This window comes from Manis javanica, chromosome 8, assembly GCF_040802235.1.
Source record: "Manis javanica isolate MJ-LG chromosome 8, MJ_LKY, whole genome shotgun sequence".
NCBI classification, from domain to species: Eukaryota; Metazoa; Chordata; class Mammalia; order Pholidota; family Manidae; genus Manis; species Manis javanica.
In genome coordinates, this window is record NC_133163.1 from 31,864,478 (window position 1) to 31,886,157 (window position 21,680).

General features: G+C 39.1%; 1 protein-coding gene across 5 annotated transcripts in view; it reads left to right on the top strand.

Annotated features, from left to right (window-relative positions):
* DCAF5 (DDB1 and CUL4 associated factor 5) overlaps window positions 1-21,680 on the top strand; it is a 110,005-nt gene that overhangs the window by 21,103 nt on the left and 67,222 nt on the right. For all 5 annotated transcript variants that reach the window (XM_073242219.1, XM_073242220.1, XM_073242222.1 and 2 more), the window contains 4 exons: window positions 3,304-3,447; window positions 5,779-5,815; window positions 6,786-6,925; window positions 8,716-8,845. In XM_073242219.1, the coding sequence (XP_073098320.1) occupies window positions 3,336-3,447; window positions 5,779-5,815; window positions 6,786-6,925; window positions 8,716-8,845 (419 nt within the window). In that variant the 5' untranslated portion in view covers window positions 3,304-3,335. The remainder of the gene's footprint in view (window positions 1-3,303; window positions 3,448-5,778; window positions 5,816-6,785; window positions 6,926-8,715; window positions 8,846-21,680) is intronic.

Here is a 21,680-nt window from a genome sequence, read left to right on the forward strand (position 1 = left end):
TAGCCAAGAAATGCAAACAACCTAAGTGTCCATCAGTAGATGAATGGATAAAGAAGATGTGGTGCATATACACAATGGAATATTATTCAGCCATAAGAAGAAAACAAATCCTACCATTTGCAACAACATGGATGGAGCTAGAGGGTATTATGCTCAGTAAAATAAGCCAGGCGGAGAAAGACAAGTATGAAATAATTTCATTCATCTGTGGAATATAAGAACAAAGAAAAAATTGAAGGAACAAAACAGCAGCAGAATCACAGAACCCAAGAATGGACCAACAGTTACCAAAGGGAAAGAGACTGGGGAGGATGGGTGGGAAGGAAGGGATAAAGGGGAAAAAGGATCATTACGATTAGCATGTATAATTTAGTGGGGGGACACGGGGAAGGCAGTATAACACAGGGAAGACAAGTAGTGATTCTATAGCATCTTACTACGCTGATGGACAGTGACTGTAAAGGGGTATGTGGTGGGGAATTGACAATAGGGGGAGTCTAGTAACCATAATGTTGTTCATGTAATTGTACATTAATGATAGCAAAATTAAAAAAAGTTTTTTTCAAAAAAAAACTCCAAAACAAAACAAAAAAAACAAAGCAAAACAGAAATAACAAAACAGCAGTAAACTCATAGACACCGAGAAGGGACTAGTGGTTACCAAGGAGGAGAAGTTGGGGAGAGTGGGGCAGGTGAGGGAGAGTAAAGAGGATTGCGGGACACAATAATTCACAGTCACAATATAGGTTGGTCACAGGGACTGTAGTATAGTATGGAGAATACAGTTAATGATTTTGTAACATCTTACTATGTTGATACCTAGTGACTGCACTAGAGGGTTGAGAATTTAATAATATGGGTGATAGTTGGACCACTGTGTTGTATATTTGAAACCAGCATAAGATTATATATCAATGATGTATTAATAAAATTAAAAAATTTTAAAAAGAAAAAAAGATATACAGTAGCAAAAGCAGTGATAGCTCCCTGACCTGTGGTCTCAGTGTAGGGGAAAAACAATAAGAATAGAGACTGTGGACAACTAAAGTGCCTATGGCCTGTCTTCATCTGTTAATAGGGTGAAAAACTCCTTTTTGTCAGTTTTCATTAAAGTAAAAACCCCAAACCTTCATGACCTTAATTTGTAAAAGGTACAGAATTTAAATAACAGTCACAGACCAGAAAGCTCATAGCTGAAATAGGGAAATCGTAAACACAGAACTCCATGGGCCACACTTAAGGGGTCATCTGGTAGACAATGAAATGACTGGAGGAGGACATAGAACTTGATTTTGACCAACAATTGAAGGAAGAAGGAACTCAAGGAGCAAAGACAACTTCTGACTAGGCAAAGGGAAATAAGTATGATTTGCCTACTATATCTTCTATTGATTTTTTTAGGAAGTATGTTTATGGCAAAAAGTCAAAGTAGTACAGGAAGGTATAAAGCAAAATTAAAAACATAAAATTTTCCCAAGTGTGTATGTTCAAAATAGTTGAAAGCAGGGACTCAGACATATTTGTACACTCATGTTCTTAGCAACATTTATTCACAATAGCCAAAAAGTGAAAACAACCCAAATGTCCATTGAATGAATGAATAAGCAAAATATGGTGTGAGTGTGTATATTTGTATTTATATAAATATATAAAAATGAAATATTATTCAGCCTTTAAAAAAGAATGAAGTTCTGATACATGCTTCAGTATGGATGTACTTTAAAGACATTATCCTGAGTGAATAAGCCAGACACAAAAGGATGAATATGTGACTCCATTTATATGAGGTACTTAGAGTAGTCAAATTCATAGACGCAGAAAGTAATATGGTGGTTCCTGGAGGCCGAGGGAAGTTAGTGTTTATTTGGTAGTTTGTTTGGGCTGATGTAAAACTTCTGGGAATGGATAGTGGCAATGGGTGCACAACAGTGCTAGTATACTTAATGCCACTAAATTATACACTTAAAAGTGGTTAGAATGCTAAATTTCATGTTATATATTTTTACCACAATGAAAAAAGGCCCCTAACAACCCTAGCCTAGAGGTGGTGTCCACCATAAACAACTTCTTTTATATCCATCTAGATATGCAAATCCAAGCGTAGATATGCAGGTGTAAGCACATTCATTCAATGTCTACTTCTGGGGGCACTCACTTAGGTGCTGGGTTCTCTGTAGTAAACAAAACTGACAAGGTCCCTGCTGTCAATGGAGCTTTTAAAAATTTTGTTTTACACAAATGGATGTTGGCACACATACTGTTTTATGCCTCATCTGTCCCCTTAACAAATACCTTTGGACATCTTTCAAGTTATTTCTATAGATCTACTGATTTAATGGCTGCATGATATGCCCTTGTATGGATGTGGTATAATTTGTGGCTGTTATATTGAATGGAGGAGGGAAGGGAGAGGTGTAGAGCTTGCCATAGTTTGCTGCCTATGTTTGCTTCTGTTGTAACTTAAATTTTTATTGGGAATATAATACAGGCCTGTTATAAAAAGTCAAGCAGTGCCAAATATATAAAGTAAAAGTAAAAACTCCCCAATCTGCTCTCTACCACTCTTTTAACCCTAGTCTCTGGAAATAGTAACCACTGTTAATAGTCTTGTTATTCATCCTTCCGTATGTATTTAATGTATCAGCAAATATAAAGAATATGCAGAACCTATGTATTCTCATTCTCTAGGAGCTGGCTCATGTGATATTATATTGCTCATTTAATTCAGGCTGCTGGGAGTTATACAGAGGAAAGAGCTGGACTGAGCTTCATGAGACCTGAATTCTGTCTAGATAGTGCTACTGTGAAGGCAATTTCTTATGTTGTCATTGGTACAGTGTCCCATAGTCAGTGAGAGCACATCAAGGAGAATACTTTGAAAACTGGTATGCTAGAAATACTACTTTAGAGTTCTTCGGTTGCAAGTTCTAGAAACCAACTAAGGTTTTGTTAGACAAGAACATGGGATGTTAGTAGAAGGACTTCAGTTAGCAAATGAAAATGTACTTCAACACCTGGGTCTCTAGAAAGTCAGTAGCTGGGTGCTTTGAGGTTTTCAGTATTAGCATTTATATCTTTCCATTGTTGTGTGTCTGTTCAAGATTTAACTCCTGGGGAAAAGGGAGTGACGGGCTATGTGTCTACTGGTGGGTTAACAATAGAGTCCTGGGTTTATGTGCCCCATCAGAATCTCTCTGAGTTTGGAGAGATGCAGTTTTGGAAGGGGTGGGCTTCAAGGCTGGCAAGACCAAGTGTCAGCCTTGAAATGTCAGCTATTTTAACTAGATTCTTACCCCTGTCAAGGAGGAGATGATCGCCGGGTTCTGCTATGGCACATGGAACAAGCTATCCACTCTAGAGTCAAGCCCATACAGCTCAAAGGAGAGCATCATTCCAACATTTTTTGCCTGGCCTTCAACAGTGGGAACACAAAAGTATTCTCTGGAGGTGAGAATAAGAGATATTTCCACCTTGGCAAATTCACTCACTGGGATTTTTAGATACAGGACTGCTAAAATAACTCCTAATTTTCCTTCCTTAATTTAATTGAGTTGTAGCATTACTGGTTTCCCATAGCTTGTCTTCTGTGTATTACAGCAAATGTATCTTTTCTTCCTTCTTTTACCTTCCTCCCTTCTTCCCTCCCTCCTTTTGCTCCTTTACTCTCACTCTTTCACTCTTTTTTGGTAAAAAACTTTTTACATGGCAAACTGGTACACAGAAACATGTTTGAAACAGTACTCAACCTTAGTATGTGTGATGTTTAAAGTTACTCTGTTTCATTTTTAAAGATTATAAAGGTGGTGACTCAAATTGGTATCAGTCACATTGGTAGCTCCTTTTTGGAAGCATTGTGTTAGGCTCCAACTGGAATGGCTTGTGCTCAAGCCAGCCTCTTGGTGGTAGATTCCATCAACCATGCTATTCTGGCCACCATCTTTCTATCTCTGAGCTCTCTTCTGTGCTATAGATTTCCCCACTGAATATCTTTCTGTATATTCCAAAAGCAATTTACATGCTACAGATCCAAAATCAAGATTATTAGTCCTCCTGCCCTGCACAAATATTTCCTTTTTTTCCCTGGATTCTCTTTCTCAGTTACTATCACCATTCATCCTATTATATAACCTATTAGGCTTAACTTTAAGAAACTGCTAATACTGAGCATTTTCAACTTATCTAAGTGACACTTTCACATGGTTCAGCCTAATAGACATCTTGGAGTCATCCTCAAACCTTTCTTTTTCCATTACCAGATTTAGTCACCAACTAGACTTGAAAACCTCTCATAGCCATCCTTTAGTTTCTGTTTTCTTTCTATACCCACTACCCTGATTCAGGTCCTCAGCTTTGGCCTGGATATTACAGTGACCTCCTGTGGTTTCTGCTGCCAGTATCTAGCCCTCCTTCCCATTTCATCGCTTATTCAAGTTTCCTTTTAAAGATAAAAGTTTAGCCATGTGAACCTTTGACCCTACAATGCACACATGATAAAGTCTAAACCCCAGTCTGCCTCTCTGGCCTCACCTATCTCTCTGGTCTCAGCCCCCTTCCCCTGTCCACTATACCACTTGCCATCGTAGGTGCCCTTGTACCTTTTGCTCGTGCTGTTCTCCATTGTTCATGATTAATTGTCCAGTTGCCCCCAGTTCCCCTAAGGCTTCCTTGGAAAGATTTTTAAGTTATTTAAGTTTCTGTTCAAATGTCTCCTTCCTTCTCCATGAAAACATTCTCCCCCTCTGCCATGTACTTTTACCCTCCTCATCGAGGAAATAGTTGCGCCTTTATCTGTGTTCCCATTGTAGAACATATCACTGCAACAAGACAGCCTGTCTTGTAGCTCTCTGTTAATTGTGTTGTTGGACTGTGTGTTCCTCAAGGGTTGGGCAGAACCCTTCTTTTCTCATATCTCCAGCACCTCAGCAGTGCCTGTTGCCTAGAAGGCATTAGAATGGGCTTGATTTACTTAGTGTGTACCCATGATAGAGTTTGCAGCCAGGGATTTAAGGTGATATGGGATACATTTCTACTGCTACTTTTGCTTGCTATCTTTTCATTTTCAGCATTTTGTTTCTTGTCTATAAAAACCATTTGAAGGCAGGATTAGGTGTATCATGAATGAGTATTTTTAGATTCCTTGATGGAATAAAAAAAAGTGTAAGAGAAAAAAGTTGTGAATAAACATTTTCCCATCATTAATATCACAAAATCATCAAATGTTAATGCTGTAAGAGATGATGAGGATGTGAATAGTAGCAAATATTTATTGGGTCTTAATTCTCAGCCCTATTCTGAATGCTTTTACAAGTAGATTCTTACCCTCACAATAATCCTGTGAAGTAGGTACAATTTTGCCCCTATTTTACAGATAAAACTGAGGCAGAGAAAAGTTTCATATGTTTTTCCAGGTCTCACAATTAATAAGTGTTTTGCTTTAAAAAAAAAAAGCTAGCTTGGGTAAAAGAATTGTTTTGTCCATGATCAATTACTCTTTTCCTTGATTGCCAGTTTTTTATTTTTTACACCATCCACTGGGTACCTTTGGAAACTGTTACTATGTTATATATCTAGTTGGTGTTCTACCTTTAAAAAATTCTCTATAGGAATGTCCTATCCTTCTTAAAGTATTTTTATAGACTTTTTTTTTGTAATTAACACTCCTAATTTGATTAACATTGATCTTGTTCATATGTTTTCCCTGAAAACTTTAAAATACTAAATTGTAATACAGACTGCTTTGCAGAAATTAATCAAATATCTGCTTTTTCTCCCTTATAGGCAATGATGAGCAAGTTATCCTCCATGATGTTGAAAGGTAATGAAATTGTTGGTATTATAAAGATGATTGACTTTATGAAGTCAGTTTCATATGAAGGGAGGCAAATATCTTTTTAGAACAAAATAGGTTTTGTTTTTTGAAGAAAATGTAAAATTAGCTGTCCTTTTCTGAAAGATTCCTGTAATAGTTTTAAAATAAATTTTTGATTAAGAAAAAGAAAAAAACATCTGTAAAGTTGGTGTGAAATTATAATTTTCAGGTGAAAATTTAAAAGGAGAGGTTGGAAAAGAAGGGAGCATAATAATGATAACAATAATAACTAATATTTACAAGCCAGGCATCTAGTAGTGCTTTGTATGTGTTATTCAATTTAACCCTCACAGTAATTTTATGAGACAATACCATTATAATTACAAATGAGGAAATGGATGTAGAGATGCTAGGTAACTTAAGATCATGTAGTGCTAGGATCTGAACTTAGGCAGCCTGGCCTCAGAACCATGCTCTTACTGACCATGCCAGACTGCCAGAAGATCCCTTTCCTACTCCTGCTGGCATCAAACCTGGCTGCTTTAAAGCTTTCTCTTGCTTTTTGGAAATCAAGCAACATCTCCAAATCTGCGCACAAGCAGATGCATTCTGTGGTAAGTGAAACCACAAAACTCATCTATTGAGTAACTTTTAAATAGGCTCATTTAGTGCAAAAAGCAAACTTACCATGAAACCTATAACAGGTCTCTTTAATAGTGCTTTTTATTTCTTTATCTGAAAGTTGAATACCTACTTTTTTTAAGGAGATAAAATATCCTTTGGGATAACATATTCTATGTTATATATCTAGTTGGTGTTATACCTTTAAAAAATTCTCTTTTTTTAAAGCTTAGTTTAGCTAGGTTGACGTTCTGGAAATGAAAGAGAATCCTACCCTAGGAGCTAGAGAGCTGGGACTCTGTGCTGTGTATGTATGTGTGTGCCTGTGTGCCTTTTCCTGCTCTCTGTCTCTTAGCAGCGAGACCTTGGATGTGTTTGCTCATGAAGACGCGGTATATGGCTTGTCAGTGAGCCCAGTGAATGACAACATTTTTGCGAGCTCCTCGGACGATGGCCGGGTTCTAATCTGGGACATCCGGGAGTCCCCCCATGGAGGTAGGGTCACTGTGGAAGAGGCTGATGGATTGTGAAGAATTTGATGTTGAGTTCATTGCAGATCCAAAATGACCTGAGTAACCTGGGTGGAAGTTATGTAAAGGGAGAGGAGACACTCATATGGAGGTATAGATGTGTCTCTGAAGGTCCCATCTACCTGTAAGGATTCAAAGTAAGGTACCCTAGCCAATTTTCTAGCCACCTGTGAATCTCCAACAACCCCTATACCTGTAGCAAACAACATAGTATCTTGGTCTTTGGTAGCCTTGAGGAATAGAAGATGGGGTAGCTACCAAGGGCCAGCTCTGCATATGGTGCTGACATATATACATATTCTTGGTTAGTTACAGAGAATGGGGTGTTATGTATGCTCTTTCTTGCATCTAATTTCAGATTTGTTATATTCCTCAGAGAACCACAGAACCTCACCTTAACTGTGTATAGGAACTTAAAATGATGGTAAATACACTTTGTTTAAGGGGGATTGTCTTGATGAGTTCCTCCTACAAATGTGTTTTGAGTCTCTGGAATTGTAAAATAAGAATTTTGTTGAATTTCTCTGAAGTTCTTTAGGAACTTCAGCTCATTTCCTGCAGAGAGAGTTCTCTCTGTAACTGTGTGTCTTCAAAGACTTCTTCCTCTAGCACTACCCTCAATGCCATCCCCACCTCACTCTTAGTGTAGCTTTGTCATGATCATACCTGTGTACACAGACTTACTTCCCTGCCTGCCTTGTCTGGCAGAGTCTGGATCTTTTTATTATTTATATTCTGAGCATTTAACCTGCTGGGCTCTGCTCATTATTAAGGTTCAGACTGTAAGATAAGCTTGGTCTTGGGGTCAGGCAGATAAGGTAGCTACAAGCAGCAGCTATGGTTGAGTCACCATGTGCTTTGTAGGTGAGCACCATGTGCACCTTTGTCTAAACTGCCTGCTGGCTGAAATGACTAATCATCCCCTTTGGCCAGAGGCCTATGAAGTAGCACATATGGAAATCATTGACTGAGGGGTGCTTTCTCTATTGCTTCTAATAAACTTCCATAGGAGTATGTCCTCCCAAGTAGCAAAGTGATTCCTTCCTTACCTGGAACCAGGTAATATATGCAAAGGGTTGCAGGATTTCTAAATGAATTGATTAGGAGCTGGCTGGATGCAAGAGAAGTTCAAGTATTAGGTGTCTTTTTTTTTTTTTTAAGTATTCCAATACTTAGAATGAAAATTCTAGACTGAGACCATTTTCTTTTTGATATAAGGAGCAGTATGATCAGGAGGTGAAAAGTGCACTATTGTTTTTCCTTAGTTTCATTTTTCTCATTGTTTTGCTTTGTCTTCATTAAATCTTTTGTAGCTTTAAAACTTTTTAATTCCTTAAACTAATAAATTTGGATTAAAGTATAATAATCCTACCAGTAATTGGTTGTGAATTTTTTTCAGCTCTTATAGAATTCAGTTTTACTTGTAAAACAACTCACCTTCCCATTTACAGGGACTGTCTCTGTTTTTGTCATAGAATTTGAATAGGTGCTGTATGTATTTCTGAGTATTATAGCTTTAAGTTTGTGTATATGTGTTTAAGTTGCTGTTTTCAGACTTTCTTTGCAGAAAGTGTGTGCTAAGACTTGTGGGGACCTTGTGAGTCAGGGCGACTGCTGGGTGGGTATACTGTGTTCAGGTTCTGGCCCATTGAGTCAGGAAAGTGTGTGCTCCCACTCGAGCTCACATTCCTGCTTGTCTCCCTGCCATGGCCCAAAGGTTCTGAAATGGACTGATAGTCATTTCTGTCTTCACAGAGCCCTTCTGCCTGGCAAACTACCCATCAGCCTTTCACAGTGTCATGTTTAACCCTGTGGAGCCCAGGTTATTGGCCACAGCCAATTCAAAAGAAGGAGTGGGACTCTGGGATATTCGAAAACCTCAGAGGTGAGCCCTTTTGTTTATAAGGTGTTAAAACTTTTCTGCACTTCAACTCTCAGGTAACGTTATCAACCAGCAAGGGTTGTGAGAACCTGTTTGGCAGTCGATTTCAATTGGACATTTCCTAACATGCCCTGGTGTCTCTGAAGGCAGGGGAGCCCTATTCCCAAGAGACAAAGCAGTATGAGAAGTCCACAGTTTTGCTGAGGAGGAGTCATAAATTGTAATCTGGACTGCAGACAAAGTCAGTTTAGGCAAATAAATGAAGTAATGAAATCCTCTCTTTAATATTGTCCTCCATCTTTAGACCCAGGGTTCTCCAAGATGCCCAGGAGCTCTTGCGGTGGGATAGAGGTAGGGGATGATTTGTTAAACCCATGGCCACTGAACCAGGGATTCTTAACCCCAGGTTGGAGGGGTTCCCTAGTTGGACCTCAAGAGAACTGTGAACCCCCACAAATTGCATGGAAATAATATTGTGTGTCCATCTAAGTGCATTTTTCTGAGAAGGGAGTTTTCTTTTTTTAGTTTCTCAAAAGGACCAGTGACTGAATAAGGTTAAGAGCCCCTGCACTACAGTGTTAGAGACCAAGTGTGTTTGCTCTTCTCTTTTCATTATTAAAAGAGTATACTTAGGATAATCCTGAACTGATGGTAGACATCATTAATTGGTGAATTTCAGGCATCATTAAGGGAAGTGTGTGGATAGGGGCAAGTAGGAGGCTTTTTTATGTTCCTTAAATCCCCTGGGAAGGAATGACCTTTTATAGCACGTGTATATAAAGCCAGCCTTGGTTTATAAAAGACTCACGTGCATTGCAGTTCCTCTGGAAATTCTACATGGAGGTATCTTCCCACATTTTAAAGCAGTATTGCAGAAGACTATCATGGGAAGTAACTGAGTGTATGACTTATTTCATGGGCCTCAGATGGAAGGGGCAATTAAGTACAGAGGATTATCTTCCTTGGTGATCTTTAGTCTTAGCTAATTCTCTCCATGGGCCATCAGAGGAAGTTGGAAGTTTTGCAGCAGATCTGTGTAGCCCAGAGGGGTGTCTCTGGTGTTGGCGCTAGGGCTCCATAGGCAGCAGAGATTTCGCCTGCTCTCTCTGTTGCATATACACCTGGCCTTTGGCTTTTCCATGCTGCTGAAATGGGTGTAGTCACAGGACCCTTGTTGTGCCTTTGCTTAGGGAGGCTTGTTCTCTGTCCCTATTCTACTGTGTTCAGCTGTACCATTCTCTGCCGCTTCAGGCTATTTAGGAGCAACTGTTTTGCCTCATCCGTATTACAAAGGGCAGGATTTGGGCTAACTACGTCAGTCTTCTCCTAGCCTCCTATCTACCGTACTTATAACTGTAATGAACAGCTGGCAACTGGAATGGGGCCCTGAGTTATTCATCCTAGTGGAAAGCTTGAGTAGGCATGATGTCAGCGGTGTCTTGAGGAAAGAGGGGGTTAGTGTTTTCATGTTTCCCTGGCAGTTTCCTATTGTGAGTTGTATTTGGGCCCTCCTCCCCTTTCCCCTTGTCTCCACAACTAAACATCGTTTTATTTTTAAAAAATTTTAAATGAGATTATTGTTTTATTTTTAAAGTAACATTTATTAAATTTAGGATTTATATCCAGAGAAGTATAATGAAAACAAAAAAAGAAAAAGAAAAAGAAAAAAAATCCCATCTCCATATTATCTGTTACTTGTATATTTTTTAAATGTTTATACATCAATGTTTTCTTCTCCTTCCTGATCTCTAGTCATTCTCTCCAAAGATATATACAGTAAACAGTTGCTTATGTATCTTTCCAGAGCATCATTTAATGCATATACCAGCATGTATACATATCCTTTAAAAAAATTTATACTAAATGAACCATATAAGAATACTCATTGTTCTTAACTTCTTTCTTCAGTTAATATGTATTGGAGCTTTATTCATATCAGCATTTACAGATTTAGCATATTCTTTTAGTTCTATATCATTTCATCAATATGACGTACCCAACAACCAGGACTTCCTGTTTCCAGTTTGGGCCATTATTAACAGTGCTGCGGTGGACCTGCTTGCACATACGTCTTGGCCTACCTTTACAAAAATATAGGGTATTGCTGCATCAAAGGGTATATGTTATTACATTTTTTAATAAAAACTGTCCCACCAACACCAAAAGCTGCACTGATTTACGAACGTACCAGCTATTCAGGAGACCATATGTTTCTCCAGATCCTCACCAGCGCTTAAACTGTTGCGAGTCTTATGGGGGGAAAAGGTTATCTTCTTGTTTTGTTTACTTCTTCAATTATGGGTGAGGTTATGGTTTCTTTGGTAACCTATAGTTTTCAAAGCCTGTATGGAAGGAAGTCATCTAAAAAGACAAATTGGAAATCTTAACTGATTTCCTTTCTTGGAATAAAAGGAGGAACATAGTGCCATGAGGACTAGGATGTTTTTACCTGTTTCTTTCAATTCTTCAGAGGTCCCATGTGGTTTTATGGGTGTGAGACAGAAAAGGGGCACGAAATATTCTTACAGTCCTGTTCTTCACCATTGGTGTTTTGAGATTAAATTACAGATTTTTTCTCAGTACAAATTGGTATGGGAAAGGAAGAGAGGGCCTTTTGTTCTTTCCATGCAAGATTAATTATGCTGAGTTGCAATAGATGATTTGTTTCCTGAACACAGCTGCCTAGAAACCCAAGCCTAGATTTTGGGGCAGTCTGAATCCTCTGGGAGGACAAACCTGAAACAGGATAGGTCTATTTCAGGAATGCTTAAAGTCTAGGAAAAGATTTAGGGGATTTGTGAACATTTAATGGCAGGTAAAATTGTGTGTGCTTGTGTTTCTGAGTGAACACACATGACATTTTTTTCTAGGGATTGGGGAGAGCTTTTACTCGGTTCTCACAGAGACCTTTCACACTCTAAAGGATAAGAATCACTTGGTGTTCTAAAGATTCTAGCTTTAAAGCCTATTGTGGTTCCTTAGCAGGCATATATTTCTTCCACCTTATAATAGCTTGGACCTTGAATGAATTCGGGGACCTACCTGGGAGGCCTGCTGGCTTCCTAAAAACAAATCTGATCTCCATGGATCAATAAGGGAGCCTCACACTGAATAATTATTCTTCCTTTATGGCTTAATCTGTGGTTTATTCCATACTGGAATGACTTCTCTGGCATACACCGAGCCTAAGCTGTATCTTGGTGCTTTAGCTTGGTAGGCTGTCTAGGGTGTAGGAGTGCGAGCAGAGTCAGGTTCATCCCGCTGCTGCCCTGCAATACGCTGATTAGAGGGTAGGCTGGTGAAATAAAAATGTCAGCTCTAGTTATCATCTGATCTGACTTGTTCATTGTACAGATTAAGAAATTAGTCTAGCAAGGTATGAGGAGTTAGACAAGCTTGATGGTTCAGAGTGTAGAATCTGAAGCCATATATCTTGGGTACAAATCCAGACAGTGCATCCTAATAACCGTATGCTCTTGAGCAAGTTACTTCACCTCTCAGTGCCTTAGAATAATAAATAATAGCTAACATTTATTAAGTATTAATTGTCAGGGATAATGACAATTACATGAATAATTCCTTATTTAATCCTTATGACAACCCCATGAAGTAGGTTCTATTCATATTTTAATGATAAAGAAATCAAGGCACAGAGAGGTGAAATAACTTGTGTGTGTGTATCACATTCTCCCCTTCCATTTTTTTAATCAAATAGGATTCCTGTACATTCTGGTTTTATTTCATCTGTGCCTCCTTGCAATAGAATTTTTCAGAGTTCTTCTGAGACTTTTCCAATATGGGTATGTCCAACTCTGAAGTCTGAGTCCTTTAGACTTCTATCTCTAAAAGTCGCTCCCCTTTTCACTGTCTCTTGGTCCCATCCTGTCTGCATGCTGGCTTTCCAAGTTTCTTGCTCTTCTAACCCTGAAAATCTGCACATGCTGTTTGTTTTGCTGCAAAGCTTTAGAACAGGGCTTGTAAACTAGCTGCCCATAGGCCAGATTCAACCCACAGAGATATTTTGTTTGGCCTATGTGATATAATAGTGCTTGGAAATTACATAGAAAAATAAGTTTTTTACATCTCTTGAAAAATCAAACCATCTTTTTTTCTCTTTTATTCCCTTATGGCATCGGTCAGTAATGCTGAGTCATGGTTCCTTTTTAAGTCTTTGGGATGTGTTATAGGTCCCACCACTCCTTGATGTCTTAATCCAGGCATGCTTTTCTCATTTCATTACTTGCCTGGCCCTGTAGGTATTGGGGTTGGGAAGGTCTGCTTTAGGGATTTTAGAGGCAACGAGTGGGCCATCGGGTGGAGAACATGAGTATCAGTGGCTGGATAAGAAAGAAAACTTTATGTAAGTGTTCTTTGCATGTTTGGACAAGGTTCCACTTATTTCATTTAGGTTATTCCTGCTGAAACCTTTTTTCAACCATCCTCTCCTTTGTCACTGCCAACATCCTGTTATGTCTTGCTTGGATTGTTGCAGTGGCATCTGAACAGTTTTCAGAACTGAGATCCTCTAACATCTAGAGAGTTCAGGAAAAATGAACGTCTCCCTCCTGTTACTTTGCTTGTCTCCCCCTTACAATTGCCTGTTTCAGCTGTCTACTCACTCACCACCTCTCCTTTCTCTTATCTTTAGTTTCTGTCAGGAACTATTATTCGGTGACAGGTAACAGCATCTTACTTTGACAAGGATAATAAAGAGAGTGGTTCTTTCCCACTCAATAATAAAACTAGGGTAAGCCAGGAATTCCTGTAGCAACTTACCATATAAGATGGTGCTTTCATGTGTTGTGTAAATGATATCTGAAAATAAGCAAAGAAATTGCTTTTAGGACCTCACCTGGCTTTAGGGGGCTTCTAGGTTAAAAGTTTATTCTGTGGTGCCTGTGCCAGTCCTATTTCTGTAGAGACCAAATTATGTGTTGGCCTTCTGAACAAGCCAGACAATCTCTTTTGAGGGTTACTCATACTGTTATGGAAAAATAGAGACCAGGGATGCAATTTCAAAGGCTGGAAAAGGCACTCATGCTCTGATGTTTGTTGAAACTAAAGAATAAGGCTCTCCAGACCTTGGCATCCTCCCTCTCAGAACACAGGAACATTAGTGTAGACAAAGATTTCCTTAATTAATTAATCGATTAATTAATTAATGCATCATTGATACACAGTCTTATGAAGGTTTCACATGAGCAACATTGTGGTTACTATATTCACCCATATCATCAAGTCCCCTCCACATACCCCATTACAGTCACTGTCCATCAGCATAGTAAGATGCTATAGAGTCACTACTTGTCATCTCTGTGCTATACTGCCCTCCCTGTGCCCCCACCTACATTATGTGTGCTAATCATAATACCCCTCAATCCCCTTCTCCCTCCCTTCCCACCTGCCTTCCCCACCCTCTTTCCCTTTAGTAACTTCTAGTCCCTTCTTGGAGTCTGTGTCTGCTGCTGTTCTGTTCCTTCAGTTTTTGCTTTGTTGTTACACTCCACAAATGAGTGAAATCACTTGGTACTTGTCTTTTTCTGCCTGGCTTATTTCACTGAGCATAATACTGTCTAGTTCCATCCATGTTGTTGCAAATGGTAGGATTTGTTTTCTTCTTACGGCTGAATAATATTCCATTGTGCATATATGTACCACATCTTCTTTATCCATTCATCGACTGATGGACACTTAGGTTGCTCCCATCTCGTGGCTGTTGTAAATTGTGCTGTGACAAATATAGGGGTGCATATGTCTTTTTGAATCTGGGATATTTTCTTTGGGTAAATTCCTAGGAGTGGAATTCCCAGGTCAAATGGTATTTCTATTTTTATTTTTTTGAGGAGCCTCCATATTGTTTTCCACAATGGTTAAACTAGTTTACATTCCCACCAGCAGTATAGGAGGGTTCCCCTTTCTCTACATCCTTGCCCAGCATTTGTTGTTGCTTATCTTTTGGATGTTGGCCATCCTAACTGGTGTGAGGTGATATCTCATTGTGGTTGTAATTTGCATTTTCCTGATAATGAGTGATGTGGGACATCTTTTCTTGTGTTTGTTGGCCATCTTAATTTCTTCTTTGGAGAATTGTCTGTTCAGCTCCTCTGCCCATTTTTTAATTGGGTTATTTGCTTTTTAGGTGTTGAGGCATGTGAGTTCTTTATATATTTTGGATGTTAACTCCTTACTGGATATGTCATTTGCAAATATATTCTCCCATATGGCAGGATACCTTTTTGTTCTGCTGATGGTGTCCTTTGCTGTACAGAAGCTTTTTAATTTGATGTAGTCCCATTTGTTCATTTTTGCTTTGTTCCCCTTGCCCAAGGAGATGTGTTGAGGAAAAAGTCGCTCATGTTTACATTCAAGAGATTTTTGCCAAGGTTTTCTTCTAAGAGTTTTATGGTTTCATGACTTACATTCAGGTCTTTGATCCATTTCGAGTTTACTTTTCTGTATGGAGTTAGTAATCCAGTTTCATTCTCTTATATGTAGCTGTCCAGTTTTGCCAACACCAGCTGTTGAAGAGGCTGTCATTTCCCCATTGTATATCCATGGCTCCTTTATTGTATATTAATTGACCATATATTTGTGAGTTTATATCTGGATTCTCTGTTTTATACCATTGATCTATGGCTCTGTTCTTGTGCCAGTACCAAATTGTCTTGATTACTGTGACTTTGTAGTTGAGTTTGAAGTTGGAGAGCATAATCCCCCCCCACTTTACTCTTGTCAGGATTGCTTTGGCAATTCAGGGTCTTTTGTGGTTCCATATGAATTTTAGAACTATTTGTTCTAGTTTGTGGAAGAATGCTGTTGGTATTTTGATGGGGATTGCATTGAATCTGCAGATTGCTTTAGGCAGGATGGTCATTTTGACAATATTAATTCTTCCTATCCATGAGCATGGGGTGTATTTGCATTTATTGTTGTCTTTTATTTCTCTCATGAGTGTCTTGTAGTTTTTAGGGTATAGGTCTTTCACCTCCTTGGTTAGTTTTATTCCTAGGTATTTTATTCTTTATGATACAATTTTTAATGGAATTGTTTTCCTGATTTCTCTGTTAGTTCATCATTAGTGTATAGGAATGCAACAGATTTCTGTGTATTAATTTTGTATCCTGCAACTTCGCTGAATTCAGTTATTAGTTGTAGTAGTTTGGGAGGGATTCTCTACGGTTTTTTATGTACAATATCATGTCATTTTCAAACAGTGACAGTTTAACTTATTCCTTACCAACCTGGATGCATTTTATTTCTGATTGCTGTGGCTAAGACTTCCAGTACTATGTTGAATAAAGGTGGGGAGTGTGGTTATCCTTGTCTTGTTCCCGATCTTGAAGGAAAAGCTTTCACCTTCTTGCTGTTAAGTATGTTGTTTGTGGGTTTATCATATATGGCCTTTTTTATGTTGAGGTACTTGCTCTCTATACCCATTTTGTTGACAGCTTTTACTGTGAATGTATGTTGAATTTTGTTAAATGCTTTTTCAGCATCTGTTAAGATGATCATGTGTTTTTTGTCTTATTTTTGTTGATGTGGTATATGATGTTGATGGATTTTCAAATATTCTACCGTCCTTGCATCCCTGGAATAAATCCTATTTGATCATAATGGATGATCTTTTTTATGTATTTTTGAATTCAGTTTGCTAATGTTTGGTTGAAAATTTTTGCGACTATGTTCATCAGGGATATTGGTCTGTAATTTTCTTTTTTTGTGGTGTTGTTGCCCAGTTTTGGTATTAGAGTGATGCTGGCTTCATAGAATGAGATTTCTTAAATTTCTTAAACAGAACCCCACAAGTACTTATACATGAAAGAAAGAAATTGGTAAATTGGATTTTGTTCAAATTAATAACTTTTGTTCATCAAAGACACAATTGAAAAGATGGGCCAAGGGACAAGTCATGGTCTGGGAAAAAATATTAATAATTCATATTCATAACCAGAATATATAAAGAACTAAAAAACACAAAACTCAATTTTAAAATGAGCAAGAATATTTGAATAGGTGACTCTCAAAAAATATCCAAATAGCCAATAAATATTTGAAAGGTACTCAACTCCATTACTTGTGAAGGAAGTACAAATTAGAACCACAGTGAGTTATCACTATATACCCTGAATGATTCAAATTAAAGAGACTGATAGTACCAAGTTTTGGCAAGGGTGTGGAGTTATTGAACTTCTCACACATTTTAGGTGAGTGTAAATTGGTACAACCACTTGGGAAAACTGTTTCTCATTATCTACTAAATGTAGACATATGACTCTATGACCCAGCAATCTCACTTTTAGGTGTATCTGAGAGAATTGAGTACATGTTTCCACCAAAGACGAGTATAAGAATATTCACAGTTGCTTTATTCATAATAGCCCAAAGCTGGAAACAACCCAAATGTCCATCAAAGGAGAATGGATAAAGAAACCACAGAATAGCCATACATAGACTATTACACAGGTGTAAAAAGGTATGAACTATAGATAATACATATTGACATGCATGAATCTGACAGCTATCATGTTGGATAAAAGGAGTCAGATAGGGCAGAGGAGCCAAGATGGCGGCATGAGTAGGACAGCGAAAATCTCCTCCCAAAACCATATATATTTTTGAAAATACAACAAATACAACTATTCCCAAAAGAGAGACCAGAAGATACAGTACAACAGCCAGACTACATCTAAACCTGCGAGAACCCAGCGCCTCACGAAGGGGGTAAGATACAAGCTGCAGCCCGGCGGGACCAGAGCACGCCCCTTACCCCAGCTCCCCGGCGGGAGGAGAGTAGTAGGAGTGGGGAGGGAGAGGGAGCCCAGGACTGCTAAATACCCAGCCCTAGTCATCTGCACTGGGAGCACAGACACACAGTGCGTAGTGTGCTGGATACTAGGGAAATGGAACAGTAAAACCTGCTAGCGGGTCCACACAGCTGGCACCCCTGGGACAAAAGAAAAGCGAGTGCTTTTTGAAAGTCTTAAAGGGACAGGAGCCTCACAGCTGGACGGAAGCATCCCGGCACACTCAGCCCAGCAGCTGGGAATTCCAGGCGCCCTAACCCCCTGAGCGGCAGTGCAGTTCTGTGGCCCCTCATGGCGATAAACAGCTCCCCGCCTGTTCCCTCTCTGGCGCGGCCCCGCCATAGCAGAGCAGCAGCCTGAGAATGGCCACGCCCACAGCAGCCTCACAGAGCCTCTCCTGCAGCTGCCCAGGTCAGACTCAGAGACACCATTGGCCCGCAGCTGCACAGCACAAGCCACTAGGGGTTGCCATTCTCACAGGAGAGGAAGGCGATGAGCAAGCGGGAAGGGACTCTGTTCTCCCAGCTAACGTGTGCCAACTGCTGATGACTACCTCTATCACCATGAAAAGGCAGATGAATTTGAGAATTTGATCCAGACCAGAATCACACAGACATCCCCTGTGAGGGAACCTGGAGAGAGAGATTTAACCAATCTTCCGGAAAAAGAATTCAATATAAAGGTCATAACCTGCTTATGGAGCTGCAGAGAAAAATGCAAGAGCTAAGGGATAAAGTTGGGAGGGAGAATACAGAAATAAAACAATCTCTGGAAGGACTGATAAACAGAATGGATGAGGTGCAAGAGGCCATTAATGGAATAGAAATCAGAGAACAGGAACGCAGAGAAGCTGATGCAGAGAGAGATAAAAGGATAACCAGGAATGAAAGAATATTAGCAGAACTGTGTGAGCAATCCAAATGGAACAATATTCCCATTATAGGGGTACCAGAAGAAGAAGAAATAGAAAAAGGAGTAGAAAGTGTCTTTGAAGAAATAGTAACTGAAAACTTCCCCAAACTGGGGGAGGAAATCATCACTCAGACCACAGAAGCACACAGAACTCCTAAAAGAAGGGACCCAAGGAGGACAACACCAAGACATATAATAATTAAAATGGCAAAGATCAAGGACAATGACAGAGTATTAAAAGCAGCCAGAGAGAGAAAAAAGGTCACCTACAAAGGAAAACCCATCAGGCTATCATCAGATTCCTCAAAAGAAACCTTACAGGCTAGAAGAGAATGGCATGATATACTTAATGCAATGAAACAGAAGGGCCATGAACCAAGAATACTGTATCCAGCACGATTATCATTTAAATATGAAGGAGGGATTAAACCATTCTCAGACAAGCAAAAGTTGAGGGAATTTGCCTCCCACAAACCACCTCTAAAGGGTATTATAGAGGGTCTGCTCTAGATGGAAGCACTCCTAAGACTAAATAGATATCACCAGAGAAAATAAAATCACAGCAAAGAAAGCAGACCAACCAAATACTAACTAAAGGCAAAAAATAAAACCAACTACCCACAAAAGCAGTCAAAGGAAACACAAAAGAGCACAAAATAAAACACCTAACATATAAAGAATGGAGGACAAGGAATAAGAAGGGAGAGAAATGAAGAATCATCAGACTGTGTTTATAATAGTTCAATAAGCAAGTTAAGTTTGATGGTAAGATAGTAAAGAAGCTAACCTTGAACCTTTGGTAACCATGAACCTAAAGCCTGCTGCAATGGCAATCAGTACATATCTTTCAATAATCACCCTAAATGTAAATGGACTGAATGCACCAATCAAAAGACACAGAGTAATAGAATGGATAAAAAAGCAAGACCCATCTATATGCTGCTTACAAGAGACTCATCTCAAACATAAAAGTCCAGTGATGAAAAAGATACTTCATGCAAACAAAAAGGAGAAAAAAGCAGGTGTTGCAGTACTTGTATCAGACAAAATGGACTTCAAAACAAAGTAACAAAAGATAAATAAGGACATTACATAATGATAAAAGGGGTCAGTCCAACAAGAGGATATAACCATTATAAATATATACGCACCTAATACAAGAGCACCAACGTATATGTGAAACAAATACTAACGGAATTAAAGGAGGAAACAGAATGCAATGCATTCATTTTAGGAGACTTCAACACACCACTCACTCCAAAGGACAGATCCACCAGACAGAACATAGGAAAGGACACAGAGGCACTAAACAACACACTAGAACAGCTGAACCTAATAGACATCTATAGAACTCTACACCCAAAAGCAGCAGGATACATATTCTTCTCAAGTGCACATGGAACATTCTCCAGAATAGGCCACATACTAGGCCACAAAAAGAGACACAGTAAATTCAAAAAGATTGATTGAAATTCTACCAACCAACTTCTCAGACCGCAAAGGTTTAAAACTAGAAATAAATTGTACAAAGAAAGCAAAAAGACTCACAAACACACATGGAGGCTTAACAACGTGCTCCTAAATAATCAACGCATCAATGAACAAATTAAAATAGAGATAAAGCAATATATGGAAACAAATGACAACAACAACACAAAGCCCCAACTTCTGTGGGACACAGCAAAAGCAGTCTTAAGAGGAAAGTGTATAGCAACCCAGGCATATTTAAAGAAGGAAGAACAATCCCAAATGAATAGTCTAAAGTCACAATTATCAAAATTGCAAAAAGAACAAATGAGGCCTAAAGTCAGCAGAAGGAGGGACATAATAAAGATCAGAGAAGAAATAAATAAAATTGAGAAGAATAAAACAATAGAAAAAAATCAATGAAACTAAGAGCTGTTTCTTTGAGAAAATAAACAAATAAATAAGCCTATAGCCAGACTTATTAAGAGAAAAAGAGAATCACACATCAACAGAATCAGAAGTGAGAAAGGAAATATCATGACAGACCCCACAGAAATACAAAAAATTATTAGAGAATACTATGAAAATCTGTATGCTAACAATCTGGAAAACCTAGAAGAAATGGACAACTTCCTAGAAAAATACAACCTTCCAAGACTGACCAAGGAAGAAACAGAAAATCTAAACAGACCAATTGCCAGCAATGAAATTGAAGCGATAATCAAAAAACTACCCAAGAGCAAATCCCCGGTCCAGGTGGATTTACTGCGGAATTTTATCAGACATACAGAGAAGACATGGTACCCATTCTTCTTAAAGTTTTCCAAAAAATAGAAGAGGAGGGAATACTCCCAAACTCATTCTATGAAGCCAGCATCATCCTAATACCAAAGACAGTCAAAGACCCCACCAATAAAGAAAATTACAGACCAATAGCCCTTATGAACATAGATACAAAAATACTCAACAAAATATTAGCAAACCGAATTTAAAAATACATCAAGAGGATCATACACCATGACCAAGTAGGATTCATCTCAGGGGTGCAAGGATGGTACAACATTTGAAAATCCATCAACATCATCCACCACATCCAGGTGCATTCTGCCCAGCAGGTTGGGAACTTTCACCATCTTCAGGTGCTACATCCCCCTGGCTGACTATGCAGCTCCAAGGCACCCCACCATGATACGCAGCCTGCTGCACCTTCCTCCTGGCCACCCCGCACCTGGCTTTCAAACTGGTAAACCCTGCCAGAGGGAAGCCCCACCTACAGCACCTACAAACGTAAAGTATAGAGGCTTACACCTGGGTGTTCAGCCCATTGGATCTGGCAGTGAAGACAGGCATAGCAGCCAGTAAGCAGGAAACAGCTCTTCCCTCCTCCAGGAACCAGCACTACTTCTCTGCTACCACTTGTATCACTCCAGGGACTGAGCAGCTACAGAGAATAGAGCTTCTGGGCACTAGAGGGCACCACATACAAATATGAAGCGTCAGAGGATCCTGGTTCAAAGTAAAATCTCATCATCAGAATAAGGATCAAGTGAGACTGAACTAATAAATCTTCCTGAAAGAGATTTCAAAATAGAAACCATAAACATGCTCCTGGGGGTACAGAAAAATATTCAAGAACTCAGGAACAAACTTTGGAC